The sequence below is a fragment of the Arvicanthis niloticus genome, chromosome 16 (genome assembly GCF_011762505.2).
Source record: "Arvicanthis niloticus isolate mArvNil1 chromosome 16, mArvNil1.pat.X, whole genome shotgun sequence".
In the NCBI taxonomy this organism is placed as follows: Eukaryota; Metazoa; Chordata; class Mammalia; order Rodentia; family Muridae; genus Arvicanthis; species Arvicanthis niloticus.
This window is the reverse complement of record NC_047673.1, coordinates 60,637,605-60,656,549: the sequence shown is the minus strand read 5'-3', so window position 1 is coordinate 60,656,549 and position 18,945 is coordinate 60,637,605. Positions and strand designations below refer to the sequence as shown.

The 18,945-nt window shown below is 41.4% G+C and overlaps 1 protein-coding gene across 1 annotated transcript; it reads right to left on the bottom strand.

Moving 5' to 3' along the window:
• Nucleotides 1-63: 63 nt before the first annotated feature.
• Nucleotides 64-18,607, bottom strand: LOC117722036 (uncharacterized). Its single transcript, XM_034520972.2, has 4 exons — nt 18,456-18,607; nt 5,413-5,539; nt 4,532-4,592; nt 64-2,548 (listed from the first exon to the last, which is right to left on the bottom strand). Exons 1-4 carry the CDS (start codon nt 18,456-18,458, stop codon nt 1,054-1,056), a joined length of 1,686 nt encoding a protein of 561 aa, XP_034376863.1. The 5' UTR covers nt 18,459-18,607; the 3' UTR covers nt 64-1,053.
• Between the last annotated feature and the right edge of the window lie 338 nt (nt 18,608-18,945).

The following is an 18,945-nucleotide window of genomic DNA, read 5'->3' as shown; positions in this document are numbered from 1 at the left end:
GGACTAAACCTCTGAAACTCTAACCAAACCCCAATTAAATCACAGTGTCTCTTCACAGCAATAGAACACTAACCAAGACAACAATCAAACTTTATTAAAAACATTTTTCTAGGAGGTAGAAAGAATACAAGTCAGAGGATGTGAATTGCAGTCTTTTGTTCATTATATGGCTATTATATTCATGATTTCACATGTGTTTGTGGTTACCTGCATAGGGTTAAGACAGTCAAAATTCTAGCATTGATTGGGTAGATGATCTCCAACCTTTACCCCTAAGGAGCTATTGACAGTTGACAGCTTCTGAGGAAGTGGCTATGCTCATGCACACATGAGCAGCAGTAACTGGATTTAGTGGGTTAGAGGGAAAAAAATGGAGTAATATGCTCAGAATTCATTGTAGATATGAATGAAATTATTAAGAATAAAGAAAAATTTAACAAACAAAATGTTTTTTAAATCAGATAGACAATATAGCCCAGTGAAACTCAAAACTCTTGATCTTTAGTTTTGACCTTCCCAAGTACTGTAATTATAGGTATATGCCATCTCAGAGGAAAACAGAAAACTGCTGTTTTTCATATTTAATCTTCTGATTCTATGTGCATTGCTGCATGTGGGCCATCTGAAGATTCTATTTTTGGTATATCATTTTTAGTCAAGGGTTTTCTCTCCATATTGTTATTTTGCATTTGCAAAGGGATGGATAACATTCCCTCGTGCTATGGATTATGCATTTTCATGAATTTTAGAAAGTCAAGTGATAATACAGTGTTTCCGTATTTTATATTTAGGATGCCTCTCCAGTTTAAATTTCTCCATGTTTGTTAAAGAAGCAGAATAAGTGAACATTTTTCTGTATTATATCTAGAAGTTTTTCTCCAGTGTGAATCCTTTCATGGTATTAAAAACAAAGCAAAGCAAAGCAAAACAACAACAAAAAAACTAGGGTCAATGAAAGCACCCCATAATGGATACAAACCTCCAGTTTCTTTCCAGTGTCAGCTATGTCATGTATTTGAAAGGAATCAGAGCAACTGCATTTCCCCACATTTATTACACTAACAGAGTCTGTTCTTCTCTATGAGTCTTTTCATGTTTCTGAACGCTACTATAACAACCAAACGTTTTCCCACAACACTTACAAATATAGGGTTTCTCTTCTGAGTGAACTAAATCATGCCTTCGAAGGGAACTGGACAAAGTGAAGGCTTTCCCACATTGCTTGCATACATAAGGTTTCTCTCCACTGTGAGTTCCTTCATGTATGTGAAGGGAAGTGGAGCGAGCAAAAGCTTTCCCACACTCCTTACACACATAAGGTTTTTCTCCTGTGTGAATTCTTTTATGTATCTGTAGGTAATTAGAATGAGTAAAGGCTTTCCCACATAGCTTACATGAGTAGGGTTTCTCTCCAGTATGAGTTATTTTATGTATTTGCAGGTGGCTAGAACGAGTGAAGGCTTTCCCACACTGTTTACATAAGTAAGGTTTTTCTCCAGTGTGACTTCTTTGATGTATGTGAAGGTAACTGGATTGAGCAAAGGCTTTCCCACACTGCTTACACACATAGGGTTTTTCTCCTGTATGACTTCTTTTATGTATTTGCAGGTGGCTAGAACGAGCAAAGGGTTTTCCACATTGCTTACAGATGTACGGTTTCTCTCCTGTGTGAGTTCTTTTATGTATTCGAAGGTAGCTGGATTGAGTGAATGCTTTCCCACATTGTTTACACACATAGGGTTTCTCTCCTGTGTGACTTCTTTCATGTGCTCGAAGGGTACTGTAAGAAGTATAGGCTTTCCCACATTGCTTACACACATAGGGTTTCTCTCCTGTGTGACTTCTTTCATGTGCTCGGAGGGTACCGTAAGAAGTATAGGCTTTCCCACATTGCTTACACACAAAGGGTTTCTCTCCAGTGTGACTTCTTTCATGTGCTTGAAGTGTACTGTAGGAAGTATAGGCTTTCCCACATTGCTTACACACAAAGGGTTTCTCTCCTGTGTGACTTCTTTCATGTGCTTGAAGTGTACTGTAGGAAGTATAGGCTTTCCCACATTGCTTACACATATAGGGTTTCTCTCCTGTGTGATTTCTCTCATGGACTTGAACATTACTCTGTCTCTTAAAAGATTTCCCACATTGTTTACACACATGATTTCTTTCTCTCATATGGATTCTTTTATGATTTTGAAGAGAACTGAGATACCTAAAGGCTTTATCACACTGTTTACAGACATAGGGTTTCTCTTGTGTATAAATCTGTTCATGATTCAGAAAGCTTTGAGGAGAACCAAAAGCCACTCCACAGTTGTTACATGTACATGGCTTCGCTCCGTGTTCTTTATACTCATGTGTTTTGCATCTAGTCTGACCTCTGAGGGACACATTTAGAAATGAATGACCAGTAATGTCTTCTCCACATATATAGCTTTCACAGGGCTTTTCTCCAGTTTTCTGTCTCACCACAGGATCTGGAATCTCACTAAAAATCTCTTCCCATTGACTATCTTCTTCATATTCACAGAGCTTCTCTACCACTTGATATCTGTAACACAAGTATAGACAATTACAAAATGATTTTACATTTACTTAAAGGTAGAAGACTTACTCTCTTACATTATCAGGAAAAGTGTAAGCTTTACATCCTAAATAAGTGGTACAAAATGGAGAGATGGCTCAGTAAGACTGCTTAATTACCACTAGTCAAAGCAGTGGTAATCCTGTAGGGTTTCTCTGTATTTTCTCCAAAGTTAACTATTTTGCAAACATTGAAAAATCTATGTTACAGCCAGACAGTGGTAGTGCATGTCATTAATCCCAGCATTGTAGGAGCAGGGGAAGGAGTAAGGGGAGGTGGAGGGGCAGGAACATTTCTAAGTTTGATTCTAAGTGAGAGTCAAGCTTCCTTGCTTGGGCCTTCCTTCCTGTGTAGCTTCTTTGGCTCTCTGGACTTTAACATGGTACCTGTATTTTATGGCTAATATCCACTTATAGGTGAGTACATACCATGCATGTCCTTTTGGGACTGGGTTACCTCACTCAGGGCAGGGGCAGGTGGATTTCTAAGGCCAGCCTGGTCTACACTGTGAGTTCTAAGACAGCCAGGGCTACACAAAGAAACTCTGTCTCAAACAAAACCAAAACCAAAATCACTACCACCAAACAAACAAAAAACCTTTTACAACTTTTAAAACTACTTTGGAAATCAATTTGGCAGTTTCTCAGAAAACTGGGAATAGTTCTACCTCAAGACCCAGCTATCCCACTCCTAGGCATACAACTAAAAGATGCTCCAACATCCCACAAAGACACTTGCTTAAGTATGTTCATAGGAGCTTTATTTCTAGCAGCTAGAAACAGGAAACAACCTAGGTGTCCCTCACCTCAACATGGATAAAGAAAATGTGGTACAGCTACATAATGGAATACTATTAAAAACAGTTATTAAAACCAAAGACATCATGAATTTTGCAGGCAAATGGATGGAACTTGAGAATATCATCCTGAGTGAGGTAACCCAGTCCCAAAAGAACATGCATGGTATATATTCACTTATAAGTAGATATCAGCCATTTATAAGACAGATACCATATAACTCCACAGACCCAAAGAAGCTAAACAAGAAGGAAGGTCCAAGCGAGAAAGCTTGAATTTCACTTAGAAAGGGGAAAATAGTCGTAAGAGGCAGACAGAAGGAGGGAACTGGAAGGGAGGCGGCATGGGGAGGGGAATGGGGGTTTCAGGATCAAGTGTGAGGAACTCCACAGGAAGACCAACAGAATTAACTAATCTGGACCCATGAAGCTCTCAGAGACTGAACCACCAATCAAAAACCATACATGGACTAGACCTAAGCTTCTCTGTACATATGTAGCAGATGTGCAGCTTGGTCTTCTTGTGAGTTCTGAACAACTGGAGCGAGGGCTACCACAAAAGCTGTTGCCTGTCTATGGGATATGTTCTTCTAGCTGGGCTGCCTTGTCTGGCCTCAATGGGAGAGGAAGCACCTAGCCTCACAGAAACTTGAGGTGCCAGAGTATAGGGGAGTTGGGGGCAACCTGTTCAGCTTGTTCAGAGGAGAAAGGGAGAAGGAGATGGGGGAAGAACTATGGGAGGGGGTCATCGGAAGGGGTCAGTGAACAGATGTAAAATAAATAAGTAAAAAATAAAAAATAAAAATAAACAAGCCCCCCCCCCAAAAAAAAAAACCAAAAAGAAAATAAATCTGTTACATTTAAATATAGTTTAAGCATTCTTCATCCAAAACACATAGGACAAATATGTTAGATTTTAAAGTCTTAGAACATATGTAAGAGGTGAGACCTAAATGCAAACATACCTTGCATCCAAAACTTCAAGGTAATGTCATAAAAATCTCTTTAATAATTTTGGGTATGAAACAAAGTTTGTATAACATTAAAACATTAGAAAGTATCATTTGTGGTATCATATTTATACTCAAATTCATATTTAAAATTTTGAATTACAGATGCTCAAATTATTACTTTTTCTTGTGAGTGCAAATTACCTTAGATTTCCCCCAGGATTTTTGTATGAATTTTCAGTGTTCTGTTCTCCCAATTTCTGTCCTAAAAGTAGACCCAGAAAACCCATTATGAATTATTATGCAAAATATGACTCAAGTTCCTGTTACACTGTGACCATACCAAGTTGATTCATCTAAATATTCCATTTTCATATCCCAAGTCATAGAACAGCATTGATGGGCAGTGGACATTGTTCTCTGAATGAGGAAATTATGTAAAGTGGAAATTTCTGGTTTCTTTGGAGACTTTGGATATAATGATGTTTTGCTGGGGCAAACAAGTGGAAGAATGTTTTGTTGAAGGGGACATAGGTGAAAGGATGTTTTGCTATAGCAAAACATGAAACAAATGAAATCAAAACACATGAAAGGACACATGATGTTCAGAAGGAATATAAATATGATGCCACAGACAGTGGAAAGTTGAGTATTGGTTCACTTTGCTCCTCCTCACTAGTCTTCACAGTCAATATGCATGTATTTGCTCACCTTACATTGCATTGCTGCTTTGCTTGTGGTGATTTCATAGAGAAACTGGCCAAAGAACTTGTGAGGTTCATGAGGCTTCTTGCCACTTCTGTGGACTTGGGCTGACTGGTGAGCCTTACAGTTTCTGGATTGAACTGCCCTTACTGATTCATGTGTGGTCTGCCAAATGTTTGATGTTTGCTAGTGGACTGGACTGAGAACAATGGTGATTGGAATTGTCCCCCAAAACTATTTCTAAACAGATCCACTTTGTCCCCATATCCTAATAACCTTTCTCTTCCACTATCTCTGGTGGGTGGTGGGCTACAGGGGAGGTTGAACCCTTATTAAAGTAAGCTGTGAAAAATATATGTCTACAATTTTACCCCCCTTACCTATATCATGCAGGTTCCTGATGGTTTCTCTCATCACAGCTCTGTAAAGATTTTCCTGTGAAGGATTCAGCAAAGTCCACTCCTCCAGGGTGAAGTTGACTGCCACATCCTCAAAGGTCACTGACTCCTGAAACAAACCACGTATGTTTTCAGGAGCAAGGTGAAACTGGCAGCACTCTGGACCCATACTCAAGTCCTAGGAAATGGCCATGATGCTGGGAACGCCTGACATTTATTCTGTGAGTTGACTGCTATGTTATGTTCACTATCAAACAACTTTTCTGGTGCTAGATTTGAATACTGTGTTGAAGAACTAACAGAACGGTAACATCTGGTGTCTTGTGATAAGTTGCTGGGCCACCCCTAAGTTTTCATTGCATGTACCATCTTTTTTACTTGTGTCTAGATGATGGGCCTCATCACTATAACTGCCAAGAGGAGCTTTGTGGGGAGCCGACAGAAGGCAGCTATCATCCTTGCAGCCATCTTGAACCATATACCCTGATAAGAGACTTGATTACATCAGCCTACAACAGCTGAGCACACTCTGATAACATCTTGTTTTAACTCTGATAACCCAGGATTTTCCCTTGGGTGTGTGAGACTTAAAGGTGTGTGATTTAAGGGCGTGACTTAGAGATCAGATTTAGAGACAAGACCTAAAGGCATGACTTAAAGGCGTGACCTAGAAGTTAGACATATAAAAGGTGAGAGGCAGACAGAAGAAATCAGTAGGAATTAGGCATTGAGGAAGAAGACACTTGGACTAGAGAACTCAGAAGAAATTATTATTATTATTATTATTATTAGGTATTAGGCATTTGGCACTTGGAGGAAGAGCTTGGAATTAGACATTAGGCACTTAGCACTTGGAAGAAGTAACTTGAAACTTGGAGGCACTAGGGACTAGGAACTCAAGACTTGGGACTTGGACCAGGAAGAGAGACTTAAGAATAAACGGGATTGAATCACACTCTGTCTGGTCTCCATTCCTGCATGTGTCCGTCCTCACTCTCTCTCTTGCTGAACCCCAACCCAAAGACAGGAGCAGCTTGGGGCAGTAAGGCTCTAACGATTTAGCCACCAAGGCTTTGGCAGTGCGGGTTCCAACAATTGACAGAGTGGTCCGAGACATTGTGGCCCCCAAATGTGGGGTAGCTTGGGCTGCAACATTTTTGGTGTCCTATGTGGGGCAGCAAGAATGAGAGACCCAGTGAAAAACGTTATTGGAAGAAGGATCTGCCAACAATTCAGAAGTGAAACGAAGGTGATCACCGCAAGAATCTGCTACGTTGAAAGGTAAGTCATGTTAATGAAAATGGGGCAAGAAATAAGTCAGCCTGAACTCAACTCTCTGTTTTTGTTGTTGTTTGCTGCTCACGTGTGTTAATTGTCTGCTTTTGTTTCGTTGTTTGAATGCTGTCTTTCATGTTCAAAATAAAAAGAAATGTATTTATCCAAAATTAGGATCTAAAATACAACCAAAGGTTGATGACAATTTGTCAGAGCCAGATTGTGCTGATCTAGAGGAAGAGGCAGCCAAACATTACAACCCTGAATGGCCCTCTTCCAGAAAACCCCCTCCCTATTCACATCCGCCTTCAAGTGCTCCCCCAATGGAAATGGTGGTTATAGATCCCAGATGGGAGTTACAGGAAAAAATATCTGTTCTTAAACAACAAATAGAGTTAGAAAAAGAGTATCAGGACTTAATTAATCAGCTACAAAAATTAAAGACAGGGAAGATGTCTTGAGAGGTAAATCCCCCGGCTCCTTGCGTTCCCCAACCAGGAGTCCAAAAGCAGTCCCTGTCCCCTAGCTTAAGATTAGCCATAGATCATCCAGAGAAGGGAGACACTGAGGCTTTCTCTGTATCAGAGACCAGAGACGATCAAAGAGTTGCTTGGAGACATCACACAGGGTTTAATTTTCAAATTATTAAGGAATTAAAAAATGCAGTATCACAATACAGTACCACTGCTCCCTTTATTCTTGCAATTTTAGAGTCTACTGCAGAGGAGTGGCTGACTCCTAGTGATTGGAATACGTTAGTAAGAGCAGTTCTTAGCAGTGGTGACTATCTTATTTGGAAATCAGAGTATCATGAGAATTGTAAAGACACAGCTAGGAAAAACATTCAGGCAGGCAATGGTTGGTCCTTTGATGCCTTAGTAGAAGGGCAATTTGCTTCTAGTGATAACCAGCAATATGACCCAGGCTTATTCGCTCAAATTCAAAATGCAGCCATGAAGGCTTGGTGTAAACTCCTGGCAAAGGGACACCCTGGTGCATCTTTAACAACCATCAGGCAAGGGCCGGATGAATGATTTCCTGACTTTGTTCATCGATTAATGACAACAGCAGGAAGGATTTTTGGTAATGCAGAGGCAGGTGTAGATTATGTGAAACAACTTGCATATGAAAATGCTAATTCTGCCTGCCAAGCGGCCATTAGACCTTATAGGAAAAAGACAGACCTTATGGGGTATATCAGACTCTGTTCTGACATAGGTTCCTCTTACCAACAGGGCTTAGCTATGGCAGCTGCCATGCAAGGACAATCAGTAAGAGATGTTTGGCAAGTAAAGACAGAAAGGCATGTTTTAAATGTGGTAAGCCTGGACATTTTGCAAGAGATTGCAAGATAGAAAATGAGTTAAGCCAGAGACAGCCCAGCAAACAGCCTGGGCTCTGCCCACGTTGCAAACGTGGAAGGCATTGGGCTAGTGATTGTAGGTCTAAACAAGACGCACAAGGTAACACCCTTTCCCATAATCAGGGAAACGGGAACAGGGGCCAGCTCCAGGCCCTGAACCGGCGAAAGCCAAAACAGGCTTATGGAGCAGTCAGTGTCCTACCAGCAAACACCAATCCCTCTCTGAACTTAGTCAAGCAACACCAAAAAGTGCAGGACTAGACCTCAGTTCTGCCACCCACATAGTATTAACCCCAGAAATGGGACCTCAGGCCTTACCCACTGGAGTGTTTGGACCACTCTATCCAAATGTGTTTGGCCTGATAGTGGGAAGAAGCAGTACTACTATGCAGGGACTACAAATTTTTCCTGGAGTAATATAGATAATGATTATCAAGGTGAGATTAAGGTAATGGCACAGGCAACTCAGAATATAGTCACCATTCCTACAGGAAGGAGGATAGCTCAACTATTGTTACTTCCATTGTACCCTACTAATCACAAATATAAGAGTCCTAAGAGAGGGAATCAAGGCTTTGGTTCCTCTGATGCATATTGGGTATAGCCTATAGTTAAACAAAAACCTATGATGACACTATGACTGGATGGAAAGGCATTCTGAGGCTTGGTTGACACAGAAGCTGATGTGACTATCCTAAAACAAAGCGATTGGCCTGCCACCTGGCCTCTGACCCCATCCTTAACTAATCTAAGGGGTATTGGCCAAAGTCAAAATCCACTACAAAGCTCTAGGGTGATGAAGTAGAAAGATACAGAAGGAAATACAGGGAATATACAACCCTATGTCATCCCGGGCCTTCCTATTAATCTCTGGGGCAGAGATCTATTATCCCAGTTGGGATTGATTATGTGCAGCCCTAATGAAGTAATCATGGCTCAAATGGTAAACTCTGAACTTTCCCCAGGGAAAGGATTAGGAAAAAGTGAAGAAGGGATTAGTCATCCTATTTAGGTTTATGGTAACACTGGAAGAAGAGGCTTAGGGGCTACTGATTCAGCTGCACCCCTAGGGTGTTGTGCGGATCCCATCACCTGGAAGGGAGACTCGCCCCTCTGGGTGGATCACTGGTCTTTAACCACCGAAAAATTATAAGCTGCTCAATTGCTAGTGCAGGAGCAATTACAGGCAGGACATTTAGAGGAGAGTAACTCTCCCTGGAACACCCCAATATTTGTCATTAGGAAAAAGTCAGGAAAGTGGAGACTGTTGCAAGACCTGAGGGCTGTTAATGCAACCATGGTTAAGATGGGAGCCTTACAACCTGGGCTGCCCACACCAGTGGCCAAACCTTTAGGCTATTATAAAATAGTTACAGATTTAAAAGACTGTTTTTTTTTTTTTTTTTACTATCCCATTGCATCCTAATGACTGAAAGCGCTTCGCTTTCAGTGTTCCTGCTATAAATTTTAGAGAACCTATGAAGAGATATCAATGGAAGGTCTTGCCTCAGGGTATGGCTAACCCTGAGCCAAAAGTTTGTAGCTTCTACCATAGAGGGTGTTAGAACCATGTGGAAGCAAATCTATATGATTCATTTCATGGATGAAATTTAATAGCAGGAAAAAAAATGGAAAACAGGTACTCCAGTGCTTTGATGATCTTAGAACAGCTTTACAGGCTGCAGGATTACAAACAGCACCAGAAAAGGTACAATTACAAGATCCATATACTTATTTAGGATTTCAGATTAATGGTCCATGTATTATTAATAGTAAGGCCACCTTGAGGACAGATTCCCTTAAGACACTTAATGATTTTTAAAAATTATTGGGAGACATTAATTGGCTATGACCATATTTGAAACTCAGGACAAGAGAATTGAAGCCTCTATTTGATATTCTCAAGGGAGATCCTGACCCTAAGTCTCACAGGGCTCTAACAGAGGAGGGTAGAAAAGCCTTACAGAAGGTGGAGAGTGCTATTTCATCTCAATTTGTAACTCATATTAATTATTCTAAGCCTTTATATTTTCTTATTTTTAACACTAAACTAACTCCTACTGCAGTTTTTTGGCAAACTGCACCTATATTATGGGTCCATCTTCCCTCATCCCCTAAGAAGGTTCTTTATCCATACTATGTTGCTGTAGCTGATATGATTATGTTGGGCAGAGATAATAGTCAAAAATATTTTGGAAAGGATCCTGATGTTATAGTACAACCCTATACAAGGTATGAGGTTGATTGGCTTATGCAGAGTTCTGAAGTCTGGCCTATTGCATGTGCCTCATTTGCTGGTCAGATAGATAATCATTATCCATCAGATAAATTGGTTCAATTTTGTAATCACCATGAATTCGTTTTTCCAACTCGTACTATCCATGCACCTATCAAGGAAGTATTGCTAGTTTTCACTGATGGTTCCTCATCAGGAACAGCTGCTTATGCCTTTCAAGATCAAGTAGTCTCCTTTGCTACATCATCTGTGTCAGCTCAATTGGTTGAATTACATGCTGTTATTGCTGTGTTTCAAGCATTTCCAAATCAAACCATTAATATTTATACAGATAGCTCATATATAGCTCAATCTATCCCTCTGCTAGAAACTGATGCACAAATAAAGCATTCCTCAGAAGCAGCCGATTTGTCTTTACAATGCCAACAATTGATTTTGAGGAGAAGGTGTAAATTCTTTATAGGACACCTGAGAGCCCACACTGGGCTACGAGGTCCTCTCTCTGAGGGAAACACCAAGGCAGATCTAGCTACTTGTGTAGCTAGATTTATCAGATCTGCCATCTAACTTGGATCAGGCCATAAAGGCTCATGAGTTACATCACCTTAATTCTGAAACTTTAAAAATTATGTTTAAAATCACCAGAAAAAAAGCTAGACAAATTGTTAAACAATGTCAATCATGTGTTACACTTTTACCAGTTCCTCATTTGGGCATAAATTCAAAGGGACTGATACCAAACAGTCTCTGGCAAATGGATGTTACTCACTATAATGAATTTGGCAATCAAAAATATATACATGTATGTGTAGATACATACAGTGATTTCATTTATGCGACATTACAATCTGGAGAAACAAGCAAGCATGTGATCACTCATATGCTTGCTGCAATTGCTGTATTGGGTGTGCCTAAACAGATAAAGACTGACAATGGCCCAGGTTATACAAGCTCCAGTTTCTACCAATTCTGTGAAAAATTGGGAATACTACATAAAACAGGTATTCCATATAATCCACAGGGCCAAGGTATGGTAGAAAGGGCACATCAAACTATTAAATGTCAGTTTGAAAAAATTAAAAAGGGGGAATGGTACCCTACCAGGGGATCCCCCAGAAATATCCTTCATCATACGCTGCTTATTTTAAATTTTTTAACTTTGGATTCTGAAGGAAAATCTGCTGCAGAATCTCTCTGGCATCCTGATACCAAAAAGAATTTTGCAACAGTCCTCTGGAAAGACCCATTAACTGGAACTTGGAATGGGCCAGATCCAGTGTTTATCTGGGGAAGAGGTTCTGTCTACATATATTCCCAAACTGCAGATGCCACACGTTGGCTGCCAGAGAGACTGATTAAACAGATAGACAACAATAACAAATCCAGGGAGGAGTAAACACCCTGAGAAGCATAATTTTTCTTTGCAGCAAACATGAACATGCTTCTCAATTGCCTTCAAACTAGAACAGATCAACCAGCAAACCTGACTTGGGAAGTCCTCAATGTGGAAGGAGACATAACCACCCGTACCTCCAGGGTGGCTCTATTGGACTCTTGGTTCCCCAACTTATGATTTAGTGGAGAACATTGTTTAGATCCAGGAGAAAACCCACTACCACAGTTACTATAGTTGATTTTTGGGTTTGAGATTGACTAGAGCAGGAACAGGGATTTCCTTACTTGTTTTGTTAAGATCAAAGCTATGATCAGTACTGTATTTCTATAGATTTAGATTCTGCTATAACACATTTGTAAACAGAATAGAAGAGGCTTATACTTTTTACTCCTCTGATAGAGGGAGTTATGTGTAGCCCTTAAAAAAGAGTGTTGCTGTTATACCAACTATTCAGGCATTGTTAAGTCTCTTGTCTATCGGGTCCATGCTGTTCAACAAACTGATGGCTTTTGTATGATGCTATTCAAATGAAACCCATACAGGTCCATTATTACAGGCTGGAAGTAGGGGATTATAAAACCTCTGTCATCAAGACTAATGAAGATTAGTCCCTAACTTACACGCTAAGCCGGATAGTCAATGAAGGGTAAGAGAACACTTCAAGACCCTTGCCCCTAAAAAGGGAGACCTCACCATCCTAAGACAGGAGCTCAACCAATAGCTGTTGCGTATCCAAAGACGGAAAAGGGAAGCTGGTGTCCTTTGTTCCAACCTAAGACAGGCACGGTTTCTGTAAGTTTTCCCAGCCTTCCCTTTTGAAAAAAAAATTTAAAAAGGGGGACCTGTGGGAAGCCGACAGAAGGGGGCTATCATCCTTGCAGCCATCTTGAGCCATATACCCTGATAAGAGACTTGATTACAATAGCCTACAACAGCTGAGCACACTCTGATAACATCTTGCTTTAGATACCCAGGATTTTCCCTTGGGTGTGTGAGACTTAAAGGTGTGTGATTTAAGGGCGTGACTTAGAGATCAGATTTAGAGACAAGACCTAAAGGCATGACTTAAAAGCGTGACCTAAAGGCATAGCTTAGAAGTTAGACATATAAAAGGTGAGAGGCAGACAGAAGAAATCAGTAGGAATTAGGCACTGAGGAAGAAGACACTTGGACTAGAAAACTCAGAAGAAGGCATTAGGTATTAGGCATTTAGCACTTGGAGAAAGAACTTGGAACTTGGAGGCACTAGGGACTAGAAACTCAAGACTTGGGACTTGGAGAGGCGAAGAGAGACTGAAGAATAAATGGGATTGAATCGCACTCTGTCTGGTCTCCATTCTTCACGTTCGTCCTCACTCTCTCTCTTGCTGAACCCTGACCCGCGGACTGGAGCAGCTTGGGGCAGTACGAGCTCTAACAGTTTAACTCCCAAGGCTTTTGGCAGTGCGGGTTCCAACATTGATAGAGAGGTCCCCAACAGAGCTTAATTTGCCAAAACACTTCTTGTTTTTGTTTTACTAGCATCTGCTCTGAATGTTGGTCCTTGTTTTAGATGCTCAGTAGACAGCCCTCCAATCTCCCTGGGATATGTCTTTAATGAGCTTCTTCTATAGACACATCTTCACACCCGTTGAAACAACATGTTCCCTGAGAAATATACATTTTCTGTGATTACACTAAAAAACATTTGGAAGTGTGAATATAATATCCAGAGTTGAAAATGAATGATACATAAGATTAAAGAAAGTATTCTATAGCACAATAGTGTAATTATCATTAAAAACAATTTAATGCATATTTCAAAATGTAGCAGAGAATAATTTGACTTTCTAACACAGTGGATGCTGAGTTATATAGCACACATACAGGAAGCAGGCTGATGATAGAATAGGTACTGCCGAATACTGGCAGAACTCAACAAAACTTTAATAAATGTGGGTCAAAGACAAACTGATATCTAATTGGATACTGTATTACATTTGGATTTCATGTTTGGTAATCAGCTCACTGTATAATTAAAAACAATTAGACTCTAAACTTTGAAATATCAGCCAAGTCTTTAGGACACAACAGAGAATTTTCTTATAATAAAAAACAAGTCGTGTTAGTGCATGTCTTTAATCCCAAAAGGTGGGAGGCAGAGGCAGGCTGACTATGTGAGTTCAAGGTCATGGCTTGATCTATATAAAGAATTTCAAACTAATCAAGACTTTGTAGTGATTTCTCTCCTGGAGAGAGCAAGCCAGTGAGGTAAGGGTGGGGATGAATGAATCAAGGAGAGCATGGGCATGTAAGATGGCAACAGAGCTGGATGGAGCTGGCCTTTGGCTTCAGGAGCTGACATTCTGGCCTAACTACAGGTCTGGGCAGCTAGTGTGATCTCTCCCAGATATAGTTTCCATGTTCAAGAGATGAAAGGGACCCAGGATCCAGGCCATGGTGTATCCTTGGTGGATTATGCTTAGATTTGCTAGTCATGAAGTCTACATGGGTCAAGAAAGCTGTGGCCAGGGTTGAGAGACGGCTCAGAGGTTAACAGTACTTGCTACTCTTCCAGAGGTCCTAAGTACAATTCCCAGGAACTACATGGATATTCAGAACTATCTATTATGAGATCTGTTGCCCTCTTCTGGCATGCAGGTATTATATACATAATTTTTTAAAAAAGGAAGAAAGAAAGAAAGAAATCCAGCTGTGGCCAATTCTGTTCAGCAGGGAGTAAAATCTTTATGACATAGAAGCCTCTGAGGTTCCTGCAGAGGAAGCTCTTTTGGGGTTAATGAGCCCTGTGACATCAGGAACAGCAGTGATGAGATGGGAAGAAACGTCTCCAGAAAAAAAAAAAAAAGATACAAGAGATACAAAGAGGGGGCTGGAGAGATGGCTCAGCAGTTAAGAGCACTGACTGCTCTTCCAGAGGTCCTAGGTTCAATTCCCAGCAACCACATGGTGGCTCACAACCATCTGTAATGGGATCTGATGCCCTCTTCTGGTTCTGGTGTGTCTGAAGACAGCAACAGTGTACTTACATGAATACATGAAATAAATAAATATATACATATTTATTTATTATATAAAAATAAAAGAGAGATACAAAGAGGACTTGGGCAGTACTGGAGAAGAATATCCATGGGTATCTGGCTATTGCTAGCCTCTTATATTCATCCTGTCTCTTTAAGATATTGGCTTTTAAGAGGCCAGATCCCACAGCCTAAAGACATCAGGCCACCCTCATGTAGCTTTCCCCCTGGAACAGCTATTTTGTGGCCGGGCAGTGGTGGCGCATGCCTTAAATCCCAGCACTTGGAGGCAGAGGCAGGCAGATTTCTGAGTTAGAGGCCAGCCTGGTCTACAGAGTGAGTTCCAGGACAGCCAGGGCTACACAGAGAAACCCTGTCAAAAAAAAAAAAAAAAAAGAAAAGAAAAAAGAAAAGAAAAAGCGCTATTTTGTGGTATGTTTTTCACAGACTCTAATTTATGGCCCAAATCATTACTTGACTATTCCATATTCCTTGTTAGTAAGCTATCTCAAACTGAATTACATGGTATAGGGATTACTGCTACACCAACAGGATAGAAAAGCCATAGTTTCCCTTATTAAGGGGCTTTCTCTGAAGGCTAGAATTTCTGGCCCCAACTCCAACATCATGTACTTGTTCCTTTCTAATACTCTACCAGTGAAAACCCAATCCTGGTCTGAGGCCCTTTATCCTAACAGAACTCATTATTAGAGGGTAAATATGTGAGATTCCCCCATCTGCTGCTTCCCTTTCTCAATCTAACACTGAAGACTATGTGAATTTTTCCTTGATTTGTAGAATGCTTGGGAGGTCATTTGAAATGCTGAAGGCACTACATACAGGATGCTTCTCTGCTGTAGTTCCTGTGACCAGAATCAATGCATAAATCTCAGTGTTTTCAGGTGTGTAGGGTCTAATATCTGTACCATAGAATGAATAATTTTCTGTTGGAATCTCCAAGAATCAGGTCATCCTAGAAGGCACCCAGCATACTAAAAAATTTCAAATGTTTGTCTGGGCAGATGGCTTAGCAGTTAAGTGCTTGTCAGTTTAGATCCCCTGAGAGCCAGTAAATGTTGGGTAGGTATAATGGCCTGCTTGTAATTATAGCTTTGGAAGTTGGAGACACGAGGTCTCTAAAGCAAGCTAGCTAGCTAGCACCACTACCCATTTCAGTGAGCCATAGCTTTAAGACCTTGCTTTAATGAATAGGGTGTAAAAGTGATTTAGGATGATTCCTAATACTAATCCTGGGCTTTCTCATGCACATGTACACTTACATACATGAAAAATAGAAAAAGAAAAGAAAAAAAGTGACTTTGATTCTAAATGTTTACTTTTCTGGTACCAAAAATTATCGAGAAGGGACAGGGACCATTTTGGGAATTCAGTAAATTAAAGAGCAAGGGCATGGACAACCACACAAAACCAGAGCAGGTCTGTCGCCTACTACAGATTACCACTCTGACTCTATCTTCCCAGTTGTCATTGGAATGATATTTATTCTGTTTATTACTGAGGTAAGATAGGCAGCATCATCAAGACAGATTGTTGTATCAACATTCCTCTGTCCTGGGTGGTCACAGCCCACAGTGGTGAGCTATGTAACTCATCCTGCACTCAGCTCCCAGTGTTCAACCCTCATTCTCTTTGCAGAAGCAATCTCACTATGTAGTCTTGGCCTGGGGCTCTACATAGCTAGGGCAAGTCTGCAAATGACAGAGATCTGCCTCTCTTTGCCTGCAGAGCTGGGACTAAGAAAGCATATGCCACCACAATGGATGGGTTTTCAATTCTTTGACTGGCAGCATCTAGGATTTCCAATTTCCCTGAGAACATAACTACTGTTTCCTATTCCTCAGGGAAGTTCTTATTCTAGTCTGCTTGTAAGGAGAGCTCAGTTTTATACCTGACTAGTAATACACATCTGGTTTGGTTTCCTGTGGTGCCTATTATAGGAGGTAGAAAGATTGAATCAAAGGAGGGAGGAAGGGAGCCCTATGATTTATAAAATTTTAATGTAAAATTCTGTATTTGAAAGGAGAAAATAGTTAAATATCTTGACAAATTGAAATATGTCAAAATTAATAGGATACAAAGACACTAAAGTAGAAGGAAAATATCTGCAATACAAGAAATCGAGAAGGATGAATGTGCTGGGTATAAACTAAACCATCACATCAGTAAAGATGGAAAAACTACTAAAACATTTAAACCACATGTAAAGAAAGACATAGCCACTTGATAATTAATAGTCGAATAAATACTAAGTGGATCCCACTATATACCATGAGGACAAAGTTCAGTCAATTAAATAATATTAAGTGATGACCACAGAAAAGTTACTCAGGAATAAACTTTGATAGAGGGCTGGGGCTGTAGCTCAGTTGGTACATGGTAGAAACTTATCTAGCATGCACGAGGCCCTGGATTTAAATTCTAGTGTTGCAAAAATCAGGGGGTAGTGATGTGCTCATGTAATCCCAGCACTTGGAAGGTGGACAAAAGGCTATCAGAAATTCAAAGTCAAGCTTGGCTATAAACTAAGTTTATAACAGCCTAGGATATGTAAGATCCTAGTATCAAAAAAAAAAAAAAAAAAAAATCGATACGTTTGCAATTCATTAAGATTTGAACCTGACCACGACTTAAAAGTCCAGTCATGGGCTGGAGAGATGGCTCAGTGGTTAAGAGCACTGACTGTACTTACAGAGGTCCTGAGTTCAAATCCCAGCAACCACATGGTGGCTCACAACCATCTGTAATGAGATCTGATGCCCTCTTCTGGTGTGTCTGAAGACAGCTAGAGTGTACTCATATATAATAAATAAATTAAAAAAAAAAAAAAAGTCCAGTCATGTTCAAAAAAGCATTTTTTTTTTTTTTTACTGGAAAAAGGAAGAGGTGAGAGCTGTATTTAATCCAAGAATAAAAGATAAACCTGAAAACCCTTAAGTACCATGCGCACAGAGATGACAAAAATGGAAAAGTTCTTGCCCCAGATCTGAAGTCAAAAGGGATAAAGATCACACTCTATCAAGGGATAATCTACCAAGGGGATATTACAATCCTAGACACGAGAGCCGCTAAGACTTATATGTACATATAGAAAACAACTGTGACTGTCCCTTGAGAAGCCCACTCACGCCTGGGTATGTGTCAGTCTTCCCACGATCACTTCCATTAGTCTCTGCGTTTAAGATCTATATTAAACATGTCTCGGGTCTGGAGAGATGACTCGGTGGGTAAGAGTGCTCGCTGAGCCAGGGTGAGAACCGGAGTTCAAATACAAAACACACAAGTAAAAGCCAGACGTGGGGACAGAGCCGGGAGGATCGCTGCAGCTTGCTAGCAGGCAGCCTAGCCACAGGTTCGGTAAGAAACCCTGTCTCACGGGAATAAGGTGGGCCGTGACAAAGCAGGACACCGGGTGACCTCCGCTGGCCTCCGTGCACGGCGGGGCGTAAAGTCCCACTCGCAAGAACTGGCTCCTAACCCTCCGGCTCTGCTCCACACCATCCAGCCTCCAAATTATTTTCTGCGGTGGAGCTCGGAATCCGGCCCTCGTCTGACTTCACCTAAGGGGACAAGCAGCTCTTCTGGAGCCGCAGGCGACAGTGTGCAGCCGCCCTTCAGCCCCCGGCGCAGCGCTGTCGGGAGCCCCGGCGCGGCACCGGGATCCCGCCGCCCCGGACCAAGGGCGTCTCGCACAGCCCCGCCACTCGCCTGGCTCACCATGTCTGTGCCCGGGGCTGCTGCAGCTCTACAGAGGCTCCGGAACAGACGCTCGCAGGCCAGGGAGGCTCAGCAACTTGGACTTCCTCAGCCTGGAGCTGTGAGGAAGGAGGCGCCAGCAAGAAAGATGGCGACTGAGGAACTTCCGCTCCGCCCGCCGGCGCTCCTGATTGGGCAGCTCACCGGGAGTTTCCGGCCGACCTCAAGAGCCTTCCTAGGGTCAGACGTCACACAGCCAAGGAAACTAAACTGTCCCGGACTCCCACGGTTGGTAGCCGAGAGCCGCCAGGAAGAGAGGTGGCGGACAAGGAGCTGCCTCTCGGCGCCGAGACATTTTGTACCTGCCGTTCCTTTGGCCCTCATTGCTGGTGCACACAAATCCAGTCCCTGAGGCCTGAGTGACAGAATAAATTTATCCTCCCTCCTCTTACTGACACACCACTCCCTCTCCGGTCAACAACACTAAAGAGATTCATTGGGGCGCACAAAG

What these genes read in the sequence shown, in the direction of transcription:
- LOC117722036 (XM_034520972.2), bottom strand. An exon ending in CAGGAACCTGCATGATATAG is followed by an intron (nt 4,593 to 5,412) that starts GTAAGGGGGGTA and finishes GTCTACTTTTAG; the next exon opens with GACAGAAATTGGGAGAACAG. An exon ending in AATCCTGGGGGAAATCTAAG is followed by an intron (nt 2,549 to 4,531) that starts GTAATTTGCACT and finishes CTTGTGTTACAG; the next exon opens with ATATCAAGTGGTAGAGAAGC.